This window comes from Malaclemys terrapin, chromosome 4, assembly GCF_027887155.1.
Source record: "Malaclemys terrapin pileata isolate rMalTer1 chromosome 4, rMalTer1.hap1, whole genome shotgun sequence".
Classification (NCBI taxonomy): domain Eukaryota; kingdom Metazoa; phylum Chordata; order Testudines; family Emydidae; genus Malaclemys; species Malaclemys terrapin.
The window spans coordinates 67,437,324-67,460,873 of NC_071508.1; the positions used below are offsets into that span (position 1 = coordinate 67,437,324).

A 23,550-nucleotide genomic window follows, 5' to 3' on the forward strand; every position below is an offset into this window, starting at 1 on the left:
GGCCACGATCGTCCGAACCTGCCGCGTCAGCAGGTAAATAAACTGGCCCAGCCTGCCAGGGTGCTTACCCTGGCGAGCCGCATGCCAAACATTGCCGACCCCTGATATAGAAAGTAGGAAAGGGGAGGAGAAAGTAAAGATAGTATCATAGAAATGTAGGGCTAGAATGGACCTCAAGAGGTCATCTAGTCCATCCCTTCTGAAAGTTTATGCCAACCTGTGCAAATGTCTGACTTTCTGGCTCACCAAGAGACATCAGAACTCTATAAAGGTAGTTCTACGTCAACATTTTAGGTGGACCACCGTAACTTGCATTAAACTTTCTTCTTTAATGTGATAAACAAACAAACTGTGGTAAACAGAGGGGGTCACAGAATAGGAAAAATTTCCACAAAGTGTCTTTTTTGTCAAAAAATTCAAATTTGCAAATTTTTTTTATCCGCCCTAGTGATTAATAATTGATAGAACTTAAGTAAAGCTCATCGCTGCCAAATTTTGCATAGCCCCAGGTGTGACATTTTATGCAAACTGTATGATAAACGAATCTGCATCTGGATTAGAAGATTTTAAGGCCAGAACAGACCACTCCAATCATCTTAATGTGATCTCTTGCACAGCACAGACCATAGAATTTCAACAAGTGGTTTCTTCATCAAGCCCATAAGTTCTGGTTGAGCAAGGGCATAAGTTTTACAAAGAAATCCAATCCTGATTTAAAGACTTCAAGTGATAGAAAATCTACCATATCCTAAAGTATGTAGTTCCAAAGGTTAGTTACTTCCACTATAAAATAGGTGCACCTTATTTCTAGTCTGAATTTGTCTAGCTTCAGCTTCCAGCCATTGCATCTTGTTATGCCTTTGTTAGACTAAAGAGCTATCTACTATCAGAAATCTTTTCCCTATATACGTACTTATAGACTGAACTCTTAACCTGCTCTTCGTTAAATTCTTTAGCATCTCATTGTAAAGCATATTTTCAAGATCTCAGATCATTCCTATTGCACTTTTCTGAACCCTTGCCTATTTGTCAACATCCTTTTCAAAGTGTTGACACCAGAACTGGTGATAATATTCCAGTAATGGTCTTACCAATGTTATAGAGAGAGGAAATAACACCTCCCTACTCCTACTCGATATTCTGTTGGTTATATATACATAACCCTAGCATTTGCTTTCTTAGCCGCTGCATCACACTGAAAACTCATGTTTAACTTATCTATCATGATCCCTAAGTACTTTTCTGAGTCATTGGTTTCCAAAATACAGTCCTACATTCTTGGTTCCTAGACAAATGGCTTTGCATTTAGCTGTAGTAATGCATGTTTGTTCAAGAGATGAGATCTAGATCGCTCTGTAGACCTGACCTGTCATCATTTATCACTGCACCAATTTATGTGTCTTGTGTTTGTGAGTTTTGCATATGCACAAACATCTGCATATGACCATAAACTTTAACTTATGGTCAACACATCCTGTCTCAGTCAGTGGCAAGTGAAGGACAGGAACTGCAGAAAATCTGGCAGCTTGTGGCTAGTGTAGGTGGGAGTGACTCTGAGGAGCTGCTAGGATAGATGGCAGGTAAGCCCCAGATGGTGTCTGAGATGGATGGGTGCTGAACAAACAAAGGTGTCTGGGGCTAGGAGGGTGCTGGAGGGAGTCTGGGATTGCTGAAGAGGAGGAATCAGGGAAAACTGGGATTCTCAGAGAGGACTAGGTGTCCACTTTTGGAGGGGGAGGGGCTAGGAAAACCTGTTTAGAGGTAATCTGGAGACTCAGAGGAGTTGGCTGGATTCATAGGGGGAAAGCCAGATGTTGGGATAGGTAACTGTCTGGTAGGATGCTGGGGATTCTGGTGCTAGTACTAGGCCCCTCACCTCTGCCCTATGACTGCCTTCTTCTCTTCTTCCCTACTGTGATTCAGCATGGAGAGACAGACATGCCACATGGCTGCCTGGCTTCAGGCAGAGCAAGCGCTATAGTGATCACAAACGGCCTGTAACAGCAACTGCCGACATTCCTGCAGCCCAGATCCAATTGAATGTGTGGCAAATGTTACCAAAATTATTACAGGTGAAGATGTGTAGGATGGAAAGAGCCAAGCTTGACTCTCAGAGCTCAGGCTTTGTTTTCAGGACTGGTGGTTAAAAAAAAAATCTTTTGTTATTTGTACACTGAGTTCATTTGATAGGGAACTCACTGAAAGACAATGAACATGAAATTCCACTATGTCATTTTTACAAGGTTACTTTGAAGAGCAGAACAAGACTTTAGGGCTGATCAAAAGTTTACTGAAGCGAACAGAAAGACTTTCATTGTCCCCAATGGTCTTTGAGGCAGTCCATTTAAGAACACATTTCAAAGCAACCTTTGCTGCTCTTCTGTGGCTTCCAGGCTGTTCATTGAAGTGCTGCTGCAACAGAGCCTTTAATGGAATGTGCATTACATTGTCAAGGATACCAGCACGATTACTAAAATAGCTTATTTTTGTGAAAGAATTGGCATATAAGAAAAAGCACTCAGCATTTGGAGGAATGTACACTGATTTTACTAGAGTTTTATTTTTCTCATTTTTCTATGTGGAGTAGTGGTCCCAGGTTCCAAGGGGTAGAGCCTCCACAAACAAAACCTCTGAAACTCTCAAATACAATTAGATCCATGAAGTTACAGATCCTAAATGCTGATAGCACATGTGACATGTTATCCAAGACTTACTTTGCCAGGCTTGTTTGCATCAAAACTGTTTTCTTTAAATTTCTCTTGTAGGGTCTCAGCTAGTCGACACAGCAAGGAACCATTATCCAACTTCTCCATAAAAGTTTCTGCCGTTATCTCCCTACCTGAAAGGGAATAAGAAAATTAACATGGCAAAAAAGGATGCCTGTGTCAACACAAGAAATGTAAATAATGGATTTGCAAGGAAAATCCATAAACCAAACCCCATTGAAGTCAATGGGAGTCTTTCCATTAACTTCAATGGGCTTAGAAACAAGCCCTAACTGAATAACTCACATTACACTGAGTTTTTATCGTTTAGTCTTGCTGCTATTTTCCTGGCACTGAGACTCAATTTTTTGGATACATTTTTTGGTTGGATAATTTGATGTTTTCTTTGGGATGGTATATTTTTAAACATTCATCTTGTCAAACAACACATTTTTGTAGAATGAGTCCAACTAATATGCCAGATTCTGTTAATCTTATTTTACCATTTCTGACTATACAGGACCACTTTTTTTATTTTAGTGACATTAAAAAGGTGCCAGATTGACAGCCCTGCAGCATAATGTCTTAAATTTATCCTCAGAACAAGTACACTGCAAGCTTCACCCTCACTCCCAATAGTCCCCAGCTTTAGAGATGAGAGGTTAATTTCTATTTCATTGTTAATTTAGGATTTGATCCTGGAAGGTGCTGACAATTTTCTGTCAAAATTGTTTTTTGAAGGAAAGTGGAGTTTGACAAAATGAATGTTGTCATTAAATGAGTGTCTACTTTCCATGAAAAATTACCAATTTATTTGGTCTAAAAATTAAATGCTCATAAACAAAAATATTTTGATTTTGGTAATGCTGTCACATTGCTTCAGGAGGACTGAAGTTCAGTTGCCTCATTTCCCCATTGATCTCTACAGGCTGGGCTCCCTAGTGGATTATATCTCACATGATATACTGCTTCCACTCTCCAAGACAGGACATCCTGGTGCATCATAGCAGATGTAATCCAACCAGGGTGCCAAACCTATAGATAAGATTGGAAGGATTAGACTTTTATCAGTAAGTGTCAGTAAACATGGATTTCACTATACATGGACAAAATGATAAAAATATTTCCATTGATAGTAACTGAAATTTACAGATAGGCAAAGAAAGAAAATGCTGCTTGAAAACTTAAGAATTTGATTTAAGAATACTTAATTTGACATGTGTAGTTGACAATTTTGTTTTAACTGTTATAAAACTTTTGAATCTCAATGCCCACTGTCATTAAAATAATTTATTTTCTAATACCCCCCCCCATAATTTCCTGCAAGTGTGAAAACTAAAAATAGATAAAAACAGTAAAATGACTTAAAATAATCAATATTACCAATCAAAATTATATAAAATATAAAAATTTAATTCTGCCAAGCTTTGCTATAGAGGAGGAAATGAAGCAACTGAACTTCAGTATCAGGCAAATTAATTGAAACTATAATTTAAAAAAAATCAAATATCAGACACAGGTGAGCACAATATTGGAGAAGATCAACATGGCTTTTGTACAGGGAAATCATGCCTCACCAACATATTAGAATTCCTGGGGGGGTTCAACAAATATGTGGACAAGTGCGATCCAATGGATATAGTGTACGTGGGCTTTCAAAAAGCCTTTTGACAAGATCCCACACCAATGGCTTTTGAGCAAAGTAGGCAGTAATAGAATAAGAGGGAAGGACCTCTCTTCGATCAGTAACTGGTTAATAGCTAGAAAACAAAGGGCAGGGATAAATGGTCAGTTTTCACCGTGGAGAGAGGTAAATAGCGTAGTCCCCCAAGGAAATGTACTGAGACCTGGGCTGTTCAACATATTCATAAATTATCTGGAAAAAGGGGTAAACAGTGAGGTGGCATAGTTTTCAAACAATACTAAATTACTTGAGACAGTTAAATCCATGTCTGACTGCGAAGAGTTATGAAGGGATCTCACAAACCTGAGTGACTGGGCAAGAAAATGGCAGATGAAATTCAGTGTCAATAAATGCAAAGTAATGCACATGGGAAAACATAATCCCAACCGTACATACAAAATGATGGGGTCTCAATTACCTGTTACCATTAAAGAAAGAGATCTTGGAGTCATTGTGGATAGTTCTCTGAAAACAGCTGCTCAATGTTCAATGACAGTTGAAAAAGCTAACAGAACATTAGAAATCATAATAAGACAAGAAATATCATGTCACTATATAATTCCATGGTATGCCCACACCTTGAGTACTGAGTGCAGTTCTCATCTCCCCAACTCAAAAAAGATATATTAGAATTAGAAAAAGTACAGAGAAGGGCAACAAAAATGATTAAGAGTCTGGAACAACTTACATCTGAGAAGAGATTAAAAAGACGGACTCTTCAGCTGAGAAAAGAGATGAGTAAGGGGAGATACGATACTGGTCTCTAAATTTATGAATGATGTGGAGAAAATGAATAAGGAAGGGTTATTTGCCTCTTCACATAACACAAGAACCAGGTCACCTAATGAAATTAATAGGCAGCAGGTTTAAAATATAAGGAAGTACTTCACACAATGCACAGTCAACCTTTGGAACTCGTTGCCAGGGATGGTGTGAAGGCCAAAAGTATAACTGGGTTCAAAAAAGAATTAGATAAATTCATGGAGGATAGATCCACCAAAGGCTATTAGCCCCTCCACTAGTTGTCCCTAAATCTCTGATTGCATACAATAATACAATGCAGTACATACAATAATAATTATTATGATTATAATCATTTTTAAAAACTGTCTCACACTTCCATTAAAAAAAAAAAAAAGGAGAGAGGAAAGAAAAGAGAGGTTGGATTGTTTTGTTTTGAACCACATTCCCTTTCTTTTTAAATAAATCCCTCTTTTTTCTATCCCTTTAAAACAAAATAATTTTTTGAAATATTTCATTTTGTATTTTTTGTCCAAAAATATACAAACCAGACCAATTTTAATCAAATTTTAATTTACAAAAGCACAAAAATCAAAAGGATACTACAGTAGGATTTATCTGACCATGGCTTTGAAATTGTTGGAAAGGTTTTAGGTACTTTGACAATAATGTAACACCTTGAAGGAAAACAGTCCCCAGTGTTCTTCTTTTTGTAGGCTAAAACCAGAGAGGAATAAAATAAGATCTGTAAAGCATGTGATTCTCAGATGCAGCAATAGACTCACTTTTCTGGTTCAAGTTAAACTTGTTATTTCTGATACATTTATTCTTTCAAGAACATCTGTTTGACGTAAAACCTTTTTTTCCATTCATTTTTTAGCCTTGATTCTCTCCACTGTAGATTTCATATTGTAGCCTCTAGTGTATATAATGACTTCTGCAGGTGGCAGAAGAGCAGTAGCAGCACTGCATCACAATAGAAGTCTGTGCATAACTGACATTATTTTAGTGGTGCATGCAGTTCTTCTGGAGCCAGGAATTAAATTAATAGCCCCCAGACACAAAAAAGTCAGCATCCCAGCGCCTTAATACCTTCACCACCATGTTTGGCCTACATTTTCTACTGTTAATAATGAAAAATATTTTCCATTTTGTCCCTTCGGTCGAAGGTGCCGAAACTATCAGAAAGCTAATTTAAAGAACGGACATATTAGAAGCTGTTTTATTTTAAAAGGCAGTATTATATGTGAATATAGAACTCTATTGTAAGATATATACATTAGTTTCTTTAACCATAACTGAAGTTTTATTGTTTTAAATGCAAACTCTTTAGGATTTTCTATATAGGTAAAATAACCCTCATTTTAAATGCCCATGATGTCCTATGATTTATGGATTTGGCTATTCTCTTGGCTGCTTTTATAAATCTGATTAAAGCAATAAGCTTAAAATATATATATTCCTTTTTAAACAGATGCAGAAAAAATGCTTTCTATCTTCTCTTGCCATTTAACAATACAATTACATTAGCAGTTTGATTATTACATTTTTATATATTAAGCTGGAATATTTTAGTTCTGCTGCCTTTTATGAATGCTGAAAGAATGAGTTTTGCATTGAACATCTGTATTTAATGAAAAATATATTAGGTGTTAGCTTTCAATTCACTGTATTTTATGGCCCCAAAAGGTGGCATTTCTTTGCTAAAAGAGACACCATGACATATTTAACAGATGAAATGTATTGATTCAAATGAGAGTTATGTTCATAGCTAGGGGACAAAAAATGGCTTCATATATTTGGATGGAAGAAAAATTAAAATCCATTAAAAAAGATCTTTAAATGAGCTATAATTACAAGAAAGCAGTTGCAATGTGCATATAGGATGGTAACAACATAATCTATAATAAAAACTAATGCTAGAAGTATGCAAACAGGAAAATAAAGTCTTCTTCAATATAGCAATCATTGGGACTATTTGCATGAATTAGGATAGCTGCTTACATAAATAAGGGTTATATAGATCAGGCCCCAGATCCTGCTGATGCTGGATTGGGTTTTGCAATTCAGTTTTGAGAATCTTTAGCAGTCAAAGCATGGGAGCCAAGGGGCTCTGGCTGCTATAGTAGGTTTTGAAACGTCACTCCAGCCTATGTACTTACAATAAGATTATCAATCATTAACATTTAAAAACACAAATAAATATAATGTCAAACTAAAGGTTTGTAAATTGAGACATTTGGACCAGATTGTCCGGTCTGGCTGAGCTGTGTTTTGCACTGGAACTAATTCTGGGGCCAGCTGGAGACCATTTCTTCTCCCAGCATAACCAGGAACAAAGTAAGGGCTCCTCTAAGGCACACCAGCAAGAACTTCTCTAGTAATTAGAGACCACTGAAGTGCAAGCATTTTGGCCTGCACCTTTTCACACCTATTCTACCCCAACATGCCCCCAACATCAGGGAGCTGAGAGCAGGTGGTGTAGATACACATGTGAAATCTCCAACTGCCTCAATAGGACCAGAGCAGCAGAAAGTAGCCAGTACTGCTGCCAAAGCCCTAGCCCTGTCTTCATCATCACCTACAATCTAATATATAATGCTGAAGCTGTAAAGTTTTTTTTGGTTGTCCACTCATTCACACCTGGGTAAATCAGGAGTAACTCCATCCAAGTGAGCTGATGCAAAATTAGTGTAGGAGAGGAGGATCAATCTCCATGTGGAATATAAATCACATTAATATGCTTAGCTGGGTAATCATCAGATTAACACCACCTGAGTGTAATGATTATAAAATTCAAGTGAGGTATCTTCAAAACTATCAGAATTTCTTACTGAAACACACCCAGTGGTCCATAAACCTGGTTTTCCAAGGCTGACCTTCAGAAAGAGCATTTGTAACGAGAGTATGTCTACATTGCAACCTAAACCCAGGGTTCAAACTCAAGCTCAAGCCTAACCCCCCTTCTATATACACACAAATAGTGTTAAGCCAGGGCTAAGACCCAGGGTCCCAGGACCCCACAAGGATGGAGGGTCTGAGCTTGAGTCAAGCTGGGACCCAGAGTTTAAGTACTATTGCTTTGCATTGTAAATGCAGCCCCACTGAACTCATGCTCTGGGAAGCCATCAAAAGTATTCCACAGTTCCATGGGCTGACTTTCGTTGTCCTCTGGACAGTTAACTTTGGTGGGCAGTCAAGTTTTGTCAGACTGCACTACGAACGAAGGGCTAACGTGGCCACGTTTTGGGAGAGTGCTAGGAAGTCTGGGATATATGTGGTCAGAGTTAGGACCATATAATGCAGTGTAGATGCTGGAGCCCAGGGTTCAACAATTAAGAACATAAGAATGGCCATACTGGGTCAGACCAAAGGTCCATCCAGCCCAGTATCCTGTCTACCAGCAGTGGCCAATGCCAGGTGCCCCAGAGGGAGTGAACCTAATAGGTAATTCCTAACCTAGGGTTACAAATCAGTGTAGATGCTCAAGCCCTAGGTTAACAAACCCAAGGTCTGCTAACTCAAATTCTACTAACCCTGGGATTACATTGCAGTATAGATGTACCCTAAGACTATATTGACTATTTATGGATGAATTAATGAAGACAACATTTTGCTAAATAGAAAGGGCCTGGTTGTTCTGTCTACATTGGATGGGGCAGGAAACACTCACTAACATTCATAGCTGTCATCTGTGTGTTGAAAAACGTTATCAAAAGGCAAGAGATACATTGTCCTTTCCATGAATAGTTCTCAGATAACAGACACGCTAATACATTTTGCTACATAGAACCATTTCAAAAGACACAAGACAAAGAACTGATGAAGGGTCATGAAATTCCAGATGTATTAATGCAAAGTGTAAGGGAAGACTTATTTTAATATGCAAAGAGGTTTCTCTATTTTAAATTGATTATTACTTTAAAATCACTAGCAAACACAAGAAACACAAGATGGCAATTACCCTTTGCAGTATGTCAACCATATAACACTATGAGTTGAACTTACTGTCAAGAGATCCCAGTTTTCATGTGCAGACTTCTAAGAATTCCCTAAGACCCATTTGTGCAATGAAGTCATGGGATTACTAAGAGAACCATTTAGACAGTGAAAAATCTCTTGAAGACATCTATACGTGACAATAGTGACCCATATATAGACCTGTTGAACCTATGAAATACACCAACAGAAGGATGGGTTTCCCCAGTACTCATGCACACAGGTGTACACAGATGGGAATGGTGGGTCATTACACTAATTGAATCTATTTCCCCATGTTAAGTTATCCTCACACCTTCTATGGGTCATCTCGATTATCACTTCAAAAGTTTTTTTTCTCCTGCTGATGATAGCTCATCTCAATTGATTGGCCTCTTACAGTTGGTATGGCTACTTCCACCTTTTCATGTTCTCTGTATGTATAAATATCTTCTCTCTGTGTGGTCCATTCTATGCATCCAATGAAATGGGCTGTAGCCCACGAAAGCTTATGCTCAAATAAATGTGTTAGTCTCTAAGGTGCCACAAGTATTCCTGTTCTTTTTTACAGATGAACAAGGATTTTACTTCCCACAAGACCTCTTTTGCTCACACTGAAGCGGATACCAGACTTAAAAACAAAACAGGAATCAAAGCAAAAAAGACAACAATTTTACAACAGGCATACAGAACCATTGTTCAGGTTGACAAGAAGGTGATTAACTCACTTTAGAACAGATGATAAAAGCTGGAAGCCAGCGAGTTTTGGCTCCCACAAGAGACAAGAGATCTTATATTGTGAAAAGTCAACAGCAGAGAAATAATCAATGTCTACTTGAAATGAAATACCTAAGACATCCCAAAGGCATGTTGGGTCAGAAGGAAAAGAGGTGAAAACTCAAGGAACATGCAACAGAATGAGAATCCTTCTGTGTCAGGGCCAGAAGAATCATTAGAGGCACCAAAACCACCAATGGCTTGATTTTCAGATATGTGGAATACCTACATCTCCAACTGACAGGAGCTGCAGGTGCTCAGCACTACTGAAAATCAGGTCCCTTTTAGACACAAACATCATGAAGGATGACAAGTTCAAGTAGCACCTGGCTAAAGTGAAAGTATAAGATGCCTAAAATGAAAGTAATGTTACCAACTAGGCCTAATCAAAACATTTTTCAATCAAAATTTGAAATATTAAAATTTTCATCAACTTTACAAATTTTGAAATCTTTTAAACCAGCTCTACTCGTAGCTGTGCTTTGAGAAAACCAACAAAAGACACACAAGGTTGTGATCAGATGTAACTGACTCAACAAATAATTGAGGGCAAAAATCTATTTAAAAGTTATATATCCATAAAAGGGGATTAAGGGAGGAAGTAAGGAAAAGGAATGTAATGTTTCTGTATGAGAGCTGTATGCTAATGAGATTATGTAATAATAGTATGGCATGATTATGCTAATCCCATGTTAAGCATGTGAACATGCCCAGTGTGAAACAGAAGTTTCGAGAAGTTCAAGGAGAACTAAGCTCAGTGCTTGTGAAGTAGAAAATATATGCTGAGCTTCCTCCCCTGACAAACCTGGCTCCTGAGTGCTTCATAAAGCATTACAACAAACTATCGAGCTAAAAAACTCAAAACACCTACTCCACAGAGCTAATTGAACCATACTCTTAAATCTAGTACTTCAGTGACCTCTAAACTGGACAGGGCTCAGAAGGGCTGCCACCTTATCCAGTAGGGCTCATTGTTATTAAACTCAGAATTGGGGCGACAGGGCCAAAGCCAACTGTTCAAGAGTCTCTGCAAAGCCACATAAAACCACAGATCAAATTTAATGGGCTAGGGCAGGGGTCGGCAACGTTCGGCAAGCGGCTCGCCAGGGTAAGCACCCTAGCGGGCCGGGCCAGTTTATTTACCTGCTGACGCGGCAGGTTCGGCCGATCGCGGCCCCCACTCGCCGCAGTTCGCCATCCCGATGGGGGCGGCGGGAAATGGCGCGGGACGAGGGATGTGCTGGCCGCGGCTTCCCGCCGCCCCCATTGGACCAGGACGGCGAACCACGGTGAGTGGGGGCCACGATCGGCCGAACCTGTCGCGTCAGCAGGTAAATAAACTGGCCGGGCCCGCTAGGGTGCTTATCCTGGTAAGCCGCGTGCCGAACGTTGCCGACCCCTGCCCTAGCCCATTAAATTTGATCTGTGGTTTATGTGGCTTCATATTTGGCAGCCTGGTTCAACCAACCCTGAAAAGAAGTGAGAATCAGAAGGTACTGAAGTTCCTATCAGGACTAACAAGGCAATGGACATTACACTTTAAAAGAGATTAAGGACTTGTTTTCACTACAGAGTAAGTTGATCTAAGTTACGCTACTCCAGCTACGTGAATAACATAGCTGGAGTCGACATAGCTTAGGTCAACTTAGTGCAGTGTCTTCACAGCACTGGGTCGACAGGAGACACTCTCCGGTCGACCTCCCTTACACTTCTCGGAGAGCTGGAGTAGCAGGGTCGACTGGAGAGTGCTCTGCTATTGATTTAGCAGATCTTCACTAGACCAGCTAATTCAATCCCTGTTGCATCGATTGTATCAGGGTCAATCTCCCTGGTAGTGGAGACCAACCCTAAGTAACTGCTGGAACATAGGCTAGCTTATAGCCAGTTTGGGAGTAAAGTGAAATAGCCCTGTTTGGGACTTGACACACGGACTCTGCACATTCCCAATACACCATCTTTTCCAGCTATCCAGTATAGAAGGCAGTGGTTGTACAGAGGCCATGGCCCAGATCTTCAAAGACATTTAGGAGCCGTTTACTTCAATGGGAGTTAGGCATAGGGTGACTAGACAGCAAGTGTGAAAAATCGGGACGGGGGTGGGGGGGTAATAGGAGCCTATATAAGAAAAAGACCCAAAAATCAGGACTGTCCCTATAAAATCGGGACATCTGGTCATCCTAATTATGGAACCTAAATATTTTTGAGGATCTGGGACCACAACCTTCTTCAGCAAAGAACTTAAGTGCATGCTTAACTTAAAGCACATGGCAGTCCCATTTCAAAAGCACTCAGCTCCCACTGGAACAACCATGCTGGGTGCTGATCCCTTTTGAAAATCTGCCCCGTAATTTCACAATGGGAATTATTGGGTGCTGACTATTTCTGAAAACCAGGCTTTTATTTAGATACCTAAACACAAGCTCTTTTGAAAACAAGGTCCTAAGCATGATTCTGAGCACTGGAAAAATCTTGCCCTTATTGTAGTGTACAGAATGATAATTATAAAGAAGGGAAGCGAGGAGTGGAATCTATTAAGAGAAAACAATATATGGGAGTAAATTTAAAAGCCACTAAATAAAAAATAAACAAATAAACAAACACAAAGAGCTGAGAGTACACATCCATGTCAGAGCTAAAAATATTTTCCAAATAAAAGGTACAAATATTATAGTCCCTACTCAAGCAAAAGTCTGATTGTGACACCTTCCCCAATATGAGGCAATCTGAGAACTCAGAGAGAGTGATTGTTTAAACTACCTGAATTATTGATTTTAGGAATGTGGCACTTCCTTTTCTTTCTTCTATGTATGCACGTGTAATGGAATGCAGCCACATGTATACAGACTCTGCAGTTGTCAGAAATAGTCCTTTGAGCAATTCTGAGAAGTGCACTCCACTGAGATAGCATCACAGATAATCAGCAGAATGTGTGCTTAAACTACCAGGATCTCCTTGAAGATAATTTTAAAATTAAAAAAAAAAAAATGTAGGATTGAAAGAGATCATCTAGTTCATCCCCCACGCTGGGGCAGGGCTAAGTATAACTAGACCATCTCTGTATCTAAGCCTGTTCTTAAAAAATCTCCAATGATGGAGCCTGCCTATGTAATCTGTTCCAGTGCTGAACTGCCCTTATAGTTAGAAAGTTTTTCCTAATATCTAAGCTAAATCTCCTTGCTGTAAATTAAGCCCATTACTGCTTGACCTACACTCGATGGACATGGAGAGCAATTGATTACGGTCCTCATCACAACAGCCCTTATCATAATTTGAAGACTGATGTTGCCCCTCAGCCTTCCTTTCTCTAGACTTAACATGCCCCATTCTTTCAATCTTTCTTCATAGGTCATGTTTTCTAAATCTCTTAGTGCAGAGGAGAGACCCAAAACTATCTCCTGTTTGTCCACATCTTTCTTGAAATGTGGTGCCAAAAACTGGACACAGTACTCCAGCTGAGGCTCACCAGTGTAAAACAATTACATCCAGTGCCTTATACAAGACTCTCCTGTTAATGCATCCCAGAATGACATTTGCCTTTTTTTGAAACTGCAATGCATTATTGACTCATTCAATGTATAACCCCAGATCCTTTTCTGCAGTACTGCTGCCTAGCTAAGTTATTCATGTTATTCTTCATGCTGAATCAAATCAAAGGGACATTGTTTTAACTCTTCAGAGTTAATGGGGGATAGGGAGTCAAAGGGTACGTCTATACTTACCTCCGGGTCCGGCGGTAAGCAATCGATCTTCTGGGATCGATTTATCACATCTTGTCTAGACGCGATAAATCGATCCCAGATCGATCTTGGAAGTGCTTGCCGTCAACGCCGGTACTCCTGCTCCGCGAGAGGAGTACACGGAGTCGACAGGGGAGCCTGCCTGCCACGTGTGGACCCACGGTAAGTTCGAACTAAGATAGTTCGACTTCAGCTACGTGAATAACGTAGCTGAAGTTGCATATCTTAGTTGGAAGTGGTGGGCTAGTGTGGACCAGCCCAAAGAATGACTGACTAAAAAACTAAAAAACAAAAACAAAAACCTACCATACACAGCAACACTACACATCTCAGTCTTCTCTGAGTTCCTCATCTATTTAAAATCATAAATTCAAGTTGCATTGCCCAGCTCTCCTGAATCTACTGTCAAAACCTCTATTTACATTTACAATCTCAGCCAGTACATTGTCATGGTTTTCAGTTTGTAATTCTGAGCTTAAATCATTGAAGCTGGAATCAAAACTACTGTCACCTTTATTTCCATTGATCACTATTTGCCTCTGCAAATGAAATTCCAGAGATAAACCTGCCCCATTCAGTAAATAGATTCAGACAGTACTCTTGGCAAAAGAAGATATTTTATGTATTTGTAAAACCCTATACAGTAGAATCTCAGAGTTATGAACACCTTAGTTATGAACTGACCAGTTAACCATACACCTCATTTGGAACTGGAAGTACTCAATCAGGCAGCAGCAGAGATCAAAATAATAATAAAAAAGGCAAATACAGTATAATACTATGTTAAACATAAACTACTACAAAATAAAGGAAGAGCAGCATTTTTCTTCTGCATAGTAACGTTTCAAAGCTGTATTAAATCAATGTTCAATTGTAAACTTTTGAAAAAACCAGAAGGTTTTGTTCAGAGTTACAAACCATTCCGGAGGTGTTTGTAACTCTGAGGATCTACTGTATTGCTGTGAGTCCAAGTGTGTCTGACTCCCTGTCTGCCTGACTGTCGTGCAGCTTAAGTGTTGTGCAATGTAAATTAATAAACAACAGCTAGGTGAAACAAAAGTGTGTTCTGATTCAGCAAAAACAACAATGCATAGTCAATTAAGAAACTTGTTTTTAAAAACATGGGCCAAGTCTCCTGTCTTGTGTAGATATAGGTAATTCCCTTGCAACCAAACTGCATAAGTGAGAGGATCCATTTGTGAAAAGCAGTGGTAGAATGAAACTGCTGGACACTGTATGCTGCATAATTAAAACAAAGCTGCACTTGTTTAGGTTAGTACAGCACTGTGAAGGGTCGCAGTTTGACATGCATTTGAAAATAAGATTTTAAATTATATTTGGCATTTCAGACCCTCCTGCTGATGCCACTTTCTTGCTGAAAAGTGACCTCATTCATGATCTTGTCAGTGTGAGACCTATGTGTTACCGACTGTAAGCAAGTTTCCATTTTGCTTCATTAGTGATTAGTAGTACTTTCTTGTTTAATATTTAAGCAGGGTGTTCAATGTTTAAACCATGAAGAGCTTCTTGTGACTTTAAATGTTATTAAAATAGAAAAAGAGAGCTGTCTAGTGGTTAAGTGAGGGTTAGGCATCAAGATTCTCACCTCTATGGCTGACTTGGGCAATTCTATATTTACAGTGCCCATTAACTTCAATGGGAGTTCCATGCACAGAAGGCTTGTAGAATCAGTCCCTTCTTTTGTGACCTTGTTGAGACATTTCAATTTGCTGTGCCTTACTTTCCCCATCTCTAAAATTGGTGTAATGTGTTAAGAGCTGTTGTAAAAAGCTACACAACAGACACTTAGAAAGCAGAATAAGAAGAAATGTTATTGTTCCCATAAAACACAGGAATTATGTTGCATATTCTTGAAGACCATGTACTGACTTCTTCTCTATTAACAGTTAGCACATGTACAGACATTTCTCCTAAGAATGATATTTACCTTCTTTGCAGGTAATATTGTGAGGTGAATTTTTATAAAAGCCTTTAAGATGCTCATTTGAAAAAGCACCATACATATACAGTGGTTTATGTGACATTATCACTGAGAAGGTTCAAATCATAGAAGTGTAGGACTGGAAGGGACCTCGAGAGGTCATCTAGCCCAATCCCCTGCACTCAAAGCAGTACTATGTAATAACTAGATCATTCCTGGCAGGTTTTATTTCTAACCTGTTCTTAAAAACTTCCCATGACACAGATACCACAATCTCCCTAGGCAACTTGTTCCAGTGCTTAACTACCTTGACAGTTAAGAAGTTTTTCCTAATGTCCTATCTAAACCTCCCTTGCTGCAATTTAAGCCCCTTGTTTCTTGTCCTATCCTCAGAGGTTAATGAGAACAATGTTTCACCCTCCTCCTTTATGTACTTAAAAACTGTTATGTCCCCCTTCAGTCTTCTCTTCTCCAGACTAAACAAACCCAGTTTTTTCAATCTTTCCTCAGTCATGTTTTCTAGACCTTTAATCATTTTTGTTGTTCTTCTCTGGACTTTCTCCAATTTGTCCACATCTTTCCTGAAATGTGGCTCCCAGAACTGGACATAATACTCCAGCTGAGATCTTATCACTGCAGAGTAGAGGGGAAGAATTACTTTCTGTGTCTTGCTTACAACACTGCTGCTAATACACCCGAGAATGATGTTTGCATTTTCTGCAATAGTGTTAAACTATTGACTCATATTTAGCATGTGATCCACTATAATCCCCATATCCTTTTCCACAGTACTCCTTCCTAGGCAGTCATTTCCCATTTTGTATTTGTGCAATTGATTGTTCCTTCCTAAAGGAGTATTTGGCATTTGTCCTTATTGAATTTCATCCCATTTACTTCAGACCGTTTCTCTAGTTTGTTCAGATCATTTTGAATTTTAATCCTATCCTCCAAAGCACGTGCAAATCCTCCCATTTTAGTATCATCTGAGAACTTTATAAGTGTACTCTGTATGCCACTTTCTAAATCACTGATGAAGATATTGAACAGAACCGGACCCAGGACCAATCCCTGCAGGACTCCACTAAATATGCCCTTCCAGCTTGACTGTGAACCACTGATAAATACTCTCTAGGAATGGTTTTCCAATTAGTTATGCACCCTCCTTACAATAAGTCCATCTGGGTTGTATTTCTCTAGTTTGTTTATGAGAGCAACTGAAGAACAGAGGCTAGAATGGAAGTTATAACTTAACCTCACAGTGCTTACTATCACAACTACTAGAATACGGTTGCCCCTTTTGGGCCTGAAGGGTTAGCTAACAGTTGAAACCTTGCCAAGATTTTTCAGTTAGGAGGAGAAACAGATTATATGATTCAAGTACTTCTTTGACTGAGCTTGTTTATTTACAACAAAGAATATAAACAAAGTCCTGTTGCCCTGAACAGAGTAGAAACAGGAGGCATTTTCCTGACTCACAAATTCCAAGTCTCTTTCTCCAGTGACTCCTGTGCCCCACAGAAATCTGTCTTTGCTCCCGCTTAGGGCCATGCTCACCACTTCTCTCACTATCTGCCTATCACACCCATGGACACACACAGCTCCAGCCAGGCAATACCCCAGATCTCACATTTGCAATCAGTTCCCAGGAAAACCCCTCGGCTCACATGGCTTAGCTCTGATTGGCTTTATCACACAATGCTTTGCCCTGGGAGGCAAATTCTTATATTTTAGCTATCAATTCACAAAGGGATATTTAATTGCTCCTTCCATTTAGCCTGAATGAAAAGTCACCCATCGACTTTAACGAGGTCTGAAATTGATGTCAAGATCAAAGAAACAATTGACGGCAGCCATTAACCTCTTTCACTGTAACAACAAGAATACTGAACCAGACAAAGACATAATTCAAATAAATGTCCATTTTTATGTTTCAATATTCAAATGTTTCAAGGACGAACAGTTACCAGGTGAAGAACAATGTTTACCTAGCTAGTTGCTTGACAAATAACACTGCTCTACAGCCAAAATGCTTCTGAAATAAATGTAGTCAAACTTTACTAATTCTGGGTCACTGAGAACGAAAATGACGCTTAAAATTGTTGATTGGCTCTAGTTTTCAAGATATGCTATTGGGTCAGTATATACTACCCTGGACTTGGGAATGGCGGAGGATAAGTGAGTTATAAAGGGAAGGGATCTCAATTTAAACCAGAAATGACTAAAATACATCTTTGACTGGATCTATGACTAAATCTATGACTGGGTTTGGACAGTACTTGCTTTTTAGACAAAACAATGAATGATGCAATCTGAAGCTGGTATTGCATCATACATGATATGAATCGCATCGTGTTATTCCTAGAAGTCATGGATGATACAATTATAATGAAGCTTACATCACTCTGCGGAACAAATTGCCCTATATCAGCTCTAGAAATCATACAGTGTCGTGCTCTCTTATTTGTCAGTGTTTGATTTCGCAAAGGGACACATTTCTGTTTAGCCAAAGTGAGCAGAGATGCCTCGTACTTGTGTGAACAGTGCAGATAACTTCTGCTATGTTTGTGGTGAAGTGACTTTTGCATCACAAAAGCGCAGTAGAACCACTATGGTTAAGAAAGCCTATCACCTTTATTTTGGCTGCAAAATTGGAAATCAGGACAAGAGGTAAGCCCCACACATATGCTGCAACACTTGTGCAACAACTCTTCGCCAGTGGTTGAACAGGAAAAGGAAATATATGCCTTTTGCAGTGCCAATGATTTGGAGAGAGCCAACAGATCATACCAGCAATTGTTACTTCTGCATGGTGCCTCCAGTTGGGAAAGGTGTGTCAAAGAAGAAAAAGTGGACTGTGCATTATCCAAACATTCCATCAGCTATACGCCCAGTACCCCACGGAGAAGGACTGCCGGTTCCTGATGCACCAGAATCATTCTCACTTGAGTCAGACGAGGAAGAGGATGAAACTTCTGTTCCTGAACCATCAATGTCACAGGAACCACATTTTCTCCCATCCTCCTCCTCTGAACCACACCTCATAACACAAGGTGAACTGAATGACTTTGTCAGGGATTTGGAACTACCCAAGAGTAAGGCAGAGCTGTTGGGCTCCAGACTACAGCAGTGGAATCTCCTGGCAGGTGATGTTAGGGTTTCCATGTTCCATGACCATCAAAAGGATCTTGTCCCATTCTTCTTCATGGAAGGTGATCTTGTAGCCTGCAACAACATCGATGGTGTGATGGCAGCCCTCAACACGATCCAGATGAGTGGAGACTGTTCATTGATTCATCGAAGACGAGTCTTAAAGCTGTTTTACTGCATAATGGCAATGTTTTGCCATCAATTCCAGTTGGTCATGCAGCCCATATGAAGGAAACCTATGACAACATGAAACAACTTTTGAGGTGCATAAACTATGACCAACATCAGTGACAGCTTTGTGGCGATTTGAAGGTTGTTGCTCTCTTGCTTGGTCTGCAGACTGGATACACAAAGTACTGCTGTTTTCTCTGTGAATGGGATAGTCGTGCAAGAGATTCCCACTACATCAAGAAAGATTGGCCACTCCGACAGTCATTGGAGCCTGGGAGGAAGAGTGTTCAGCATCCACCACTTGCTGAATCAAGGAAGATTTTGTTACCACCCTTACACATCAAGCTGGGTCTGATGAAGAACTTTGTCAAGGCCATTGACAAAACACAAGCAGCTTTCAAGTACCTCCGTGGAAAATTTCCAAGCTTAAGTGAAGCTAAGATAAAGGAAGGTGTCTTTGTTGGTCCTCAGATTTGTGAACTTCTTCGAGATGATGCATTTGATCATGCACTGCGTGGCAAGGAAAAGATGGCATGGAAAGCCTTCCAGTTAGTGACAATAAATTTTCTCAGAAACAACAAGGCAGACAACTACAGGTTGTTGGTGGAAAACCTCCTCAAGGCATACAAAAGCCTTGGTTGCAACATGTCACTAAAGATACATTTTTTGCACTCTCATCTAGATTTTCACCAGGACATTGCAACAATGGAGAAACGCTATCAGGGCAAATGGAGCCCATCAATGCTTGCAGACTATTGCTGGACAGTGACAAGAGATGCTCCATTTAATGAATACAAGAGACAAGCCAAGAAGTGCCGAGTAGACACTGAATAGGACTAAACTATGTACATAATAGTTTTTTGCCTTTTGTTTCATAATCAATTTTATTTATATAACCCTTTTACTGATTTTTGAAGTGTTACATAAACAGGACAGGTGAAATATTATCATGTAAAACAACCATAAACACATGAAAAGACCTAGGTTTACAATTTATGATTAAAACTCTACTATCTACACAATATACATAGACATAAAATGTAAAAACTTAAATATCTTAGAAACAGTAGCCAATCAATTGTTTTAATTGTCAGATTTGAATTCAGCACATCAAAATACATAATAAATAGCACATTTTATCTCTGAAGCAGATGACTTCTCAAAAATTGTAGACCAGTGTAATGTAAATGCGTACCTCTTTTAAGAAAGTCTTTCTGACCTTGCTGATGGCTGCATGCATTACTCAGAAGGAGCCAGTTAATTGTAACTACTTATTTGGAAGGGAAAATAGTCTGGAGAACCACCTTTCCAGTTGAACTAGAGGCCAAAAGTTAACATACTAACAAGTGTAATTTGTCAATAATTGTATTTTAAATATGTGTGTGCTCATGCATGCATACATACATACATATCTATATAAATATTCTTACCCAGTAGGTTTGTGAGCCACAGTGCTAGATCCTCTTTCATTGGTAATAAGTTGGCCTCATGTCTGCTGGCCAGCCACTGGCTGTATTGATGCATATCAGAAAGGCCAGGTCCTCGTGCCTTTGGGCTCAGAGCACTGCACATTGTTTATCCACTTGTAGTACCTGTTTTTTAAAAAAAGTACCTCATTATACTATGTAAGGCCGGAAGCTTTTTTTTTTTTTTTTTTAGTTTATTGACAGTGCTTGAAACAAACTATGATCTTGGGATGCAAGATGTCAGACAAACCTATGTAGGTCTAACACGTGGAAACAACATACACTATGAAAGTCTTGTTTTGCTAATGGAGCATTTTGCTGGTGATTTAATCATATAGATAATGTCTGTTTTATTTGTACTTACCCAGGTACACATGTTCCCAACAATCCACTACTCTGCAAAGAATAATTAAAACCAAATCAAAATAAACATTTTGAGATAGAGACCTAATAATTCATTAGGACCTGATCCAATGTCCATTGAAACCCATGGAAAGCTTCAGTAGGCTTGGATTAGGCCCTAGAACAGCATATGAGTAAGGGAGTTCTGCAACTACAACAAACCATTAGCATTACTAAATAGATACCCATTCCACCAAATGAAATCAGTCGGTTCCACAGCTTCATTGTCATAAAAAATACAAATAATCCTTTGTACAACAAATATTATTTAATTTACTGTATTATTCTACAAAAAAATATACAAAGCTTGGCAGTCCTGGAGGATGGAGTTTATCCACAAAACAGATACAGTAGCAGTGCAAGCTTCCGATTTCACCGTCCCTACACAAATGCTAATTGGCCTCAGTTCTAAACTATGGAAACCACCTCTAGAGGTGAGAGAGTACTTCATTTTCCCATGCAATATTTTATTCCCAATTTAATTTTTAAAATCATTTCCATAGCCAGAGGTGTAAAGTGCCCACTGAATTGTAGTTCTATTAGTGAAGGTCAAATTCTGCCATCTGCTGCATGGGTGTGCTCGGGAAAGAGGGTGTCAGACTCTTCCTGTCCCTGTGAAGCATAGTAGGGTTTCAGCCTAATGCTTAAGAGTGCCAAGTTAGGGGACTGGCTACTGTCCCAGCTGGCACACCATGGCTTCTAACGAGCACAATCAGGACCTGGTCAGCCAGCTCATATGCTGTATTGTGCAGGTGGCATTAGGCAGAGTTCTCACTGTTCTTTTCTAGAGGATCAGGAAGATGCTTATTTACCCTGGCTATTCTGTGCCATTGTGACCTGCACTCGTAAGGTGATTGCAGGGCAGGATGCACTGCTGATGACTGTTTCCTTCTGCCCCTTGCACAGTGCCTAGAAGTCATGAGTCAGCCCATAGGCAACAGTGACTTTAAAAATAGGGAAGAACAACTTACTATCCTATGACAGTGGTCAGAGTATTAGGGATGGCAAACATAATATAGTGGAACCCTGATTTTATGAACATTGATCTTATGAACGACCTGTTATATGAACCATTTTTCTACCACTGACGGCATGTCTTTCTGATGCCAAATGTGACTTCAATCCATCAGCCAATGTTCAAGCAGCTGCACAGATTTGAAAAAACAGATTTGGTGGCAAAGAGGAGATATGGTTCTCTCAAAGAAAAATCAGGCATCAGCAGCGCAGCCTGCCCTGCCAGCAGAAGGAGGCACAGAGCGTGGACTTCAAGCATACATGTTGCTATTTCAGTTAAGACTCACAGTACAGGGCTGTTTGCACACACTCCCTGCTGACCTAGTTCTCCCATTTTCTAGACCCAGCAACAAATAAAAGATGGGGAGGGTTCTGAGCAGAAGGAACTTTTGAGCCTGGTGGTGATGGGAATTAAGGTTGCCAACTCTGACTGAAGCTATTCCAGGAGTTGTTTTTCCCCAACATGAGGTAATGTAATTTTCTTAAAATATCCTATTAAAATCTCCTGATTACTTTCAACAGTCACCTGGAGATTGATGCTGATTCTGGGAGACTCCAGGCCAATCCTGGAGGGCTGGCAACCCTAATGAGAGTTAGAGTTAGAATGGGGAATAGTTCTGATCATGGAGGTGTGGGTGTGTAGGGCGGTAACTGATGGGAGAAGATTCACACTGAAGGGAATGTTTCTGAATGGTAGCGAGTTTAGGTAGAAAGAAGAGGGATTCTCAATATGTAGAGGGTGAGGGTGGCTCTTCTGAGCTGGTAAAGATTGGAAGGAGCTGGGCAGGGGAAGGGTTCTAAGCCAGGAGTGGGACACATTGAGATGTTATGGTTGAGTGCAGGTGGAATCAAGTCAACTGGTGAATGGGGTGTAGGTGAATTGGTGGTGTGTGTGTGTGTGTGAAAGGGGGGATTGAGGGGGAACAGCTAGATTGGCAGGGGTGAGGCTAGGATGAGGAAAGAACAGTGAAACAACCACAGATGGATAAATACTGTTTCCACTGCTTTTGTAAAGTTTCACTATTTCTCTTCCTAAAGGGGAAGGAGGGTTCCCCTTTTTTCCCCCCATTTCTCCACCAACCTGTCTTATCCCCCACAGCTAACCACTTCCCTTTGACATCCATGACCACTTTGAGAATAATATCAGCCTAAATGAAAAGGCTGAAGATTGGTAGGTTTGACCATGTGCTTTCAAGTTGTCAGTACCAGTGGTAGTTGTGGAATTCTTTATTGGTTTTTTGGGTTTTTTTTTTTTTGTGTGTGTGTGCTGACACTGACCTTCCTCATATTAAATCTGGGAAGTTCATCCAAACTGAACTTAACCCTCTGCAGTGACTGTGTGATTAAAATATCTTGCTTCCACTTAAACACTTGTCTCAGTTCATTTGATTAGCATTACCGGCCTAAATGTTGCCTAGTATCATTTCTCTACATGTTGGTTTCAAAGAAGCTTAAGGGAGACAGACACCCAAATCCTACAGAAAATCAAAAGGAGTTGAGCACCTAGCTCCTGTTGATAATCCCAGCCATAACCCAGGCCAGATCCTGCAGTCCTTGCTCAGGGAAAATGAACTTTCTGTATTTTGATCCCCATTCCCATAGTATCTGAAAATCTCACAATCTTTAATGTATTTATGTAGTGAGACAGGGAGGTATTGTTATCCCAAGTTTACAGAAAAGGAACTCCAACACAGAGAAATGTAGGGTACATCTACACTGTGAGAAAAGATCCATGGCATGGCCACAGCTGACCCGGGTCAGCTCACTCGGGCTCATGGCACTATAA

The 23,550-nt window shown here is 39.8% G+C and overlaps 1 protein-coding gene across 3 annotated transcripts in view; it reads right to left on the reverse strand.

The window, feature by feature from the left end:
* The window catches only part of GAS2 (growth arrest specific 2), a 135,209-nt gene that overhangs the window by 103,099 nt on the left and 8,560 nt on the right, over positions 1-23,550 (reverse strand). For all 3 annotated transcript variants that reach the window (XM_054024623.1, XM_054024624.1, XM_054024625.1), the window contains exons 2-3: positions 20,313-20,474; positions 2,715-2,839 (exon numbers count right to left, since the gene is read on the reverse strand). In XM_054024623.1, coding sequence (XP_053880598.1) covers positions 2,715-2,839; positions 20,313-20,454 — 267 coding nt within the window. In that variant the 5' untranslated portion in view covers positions 20,455-20,474. The remainder of the gene's footprint in view (positions 1-2,714; positions 2,840-20,312; positions 20,475-23,550) is intronic.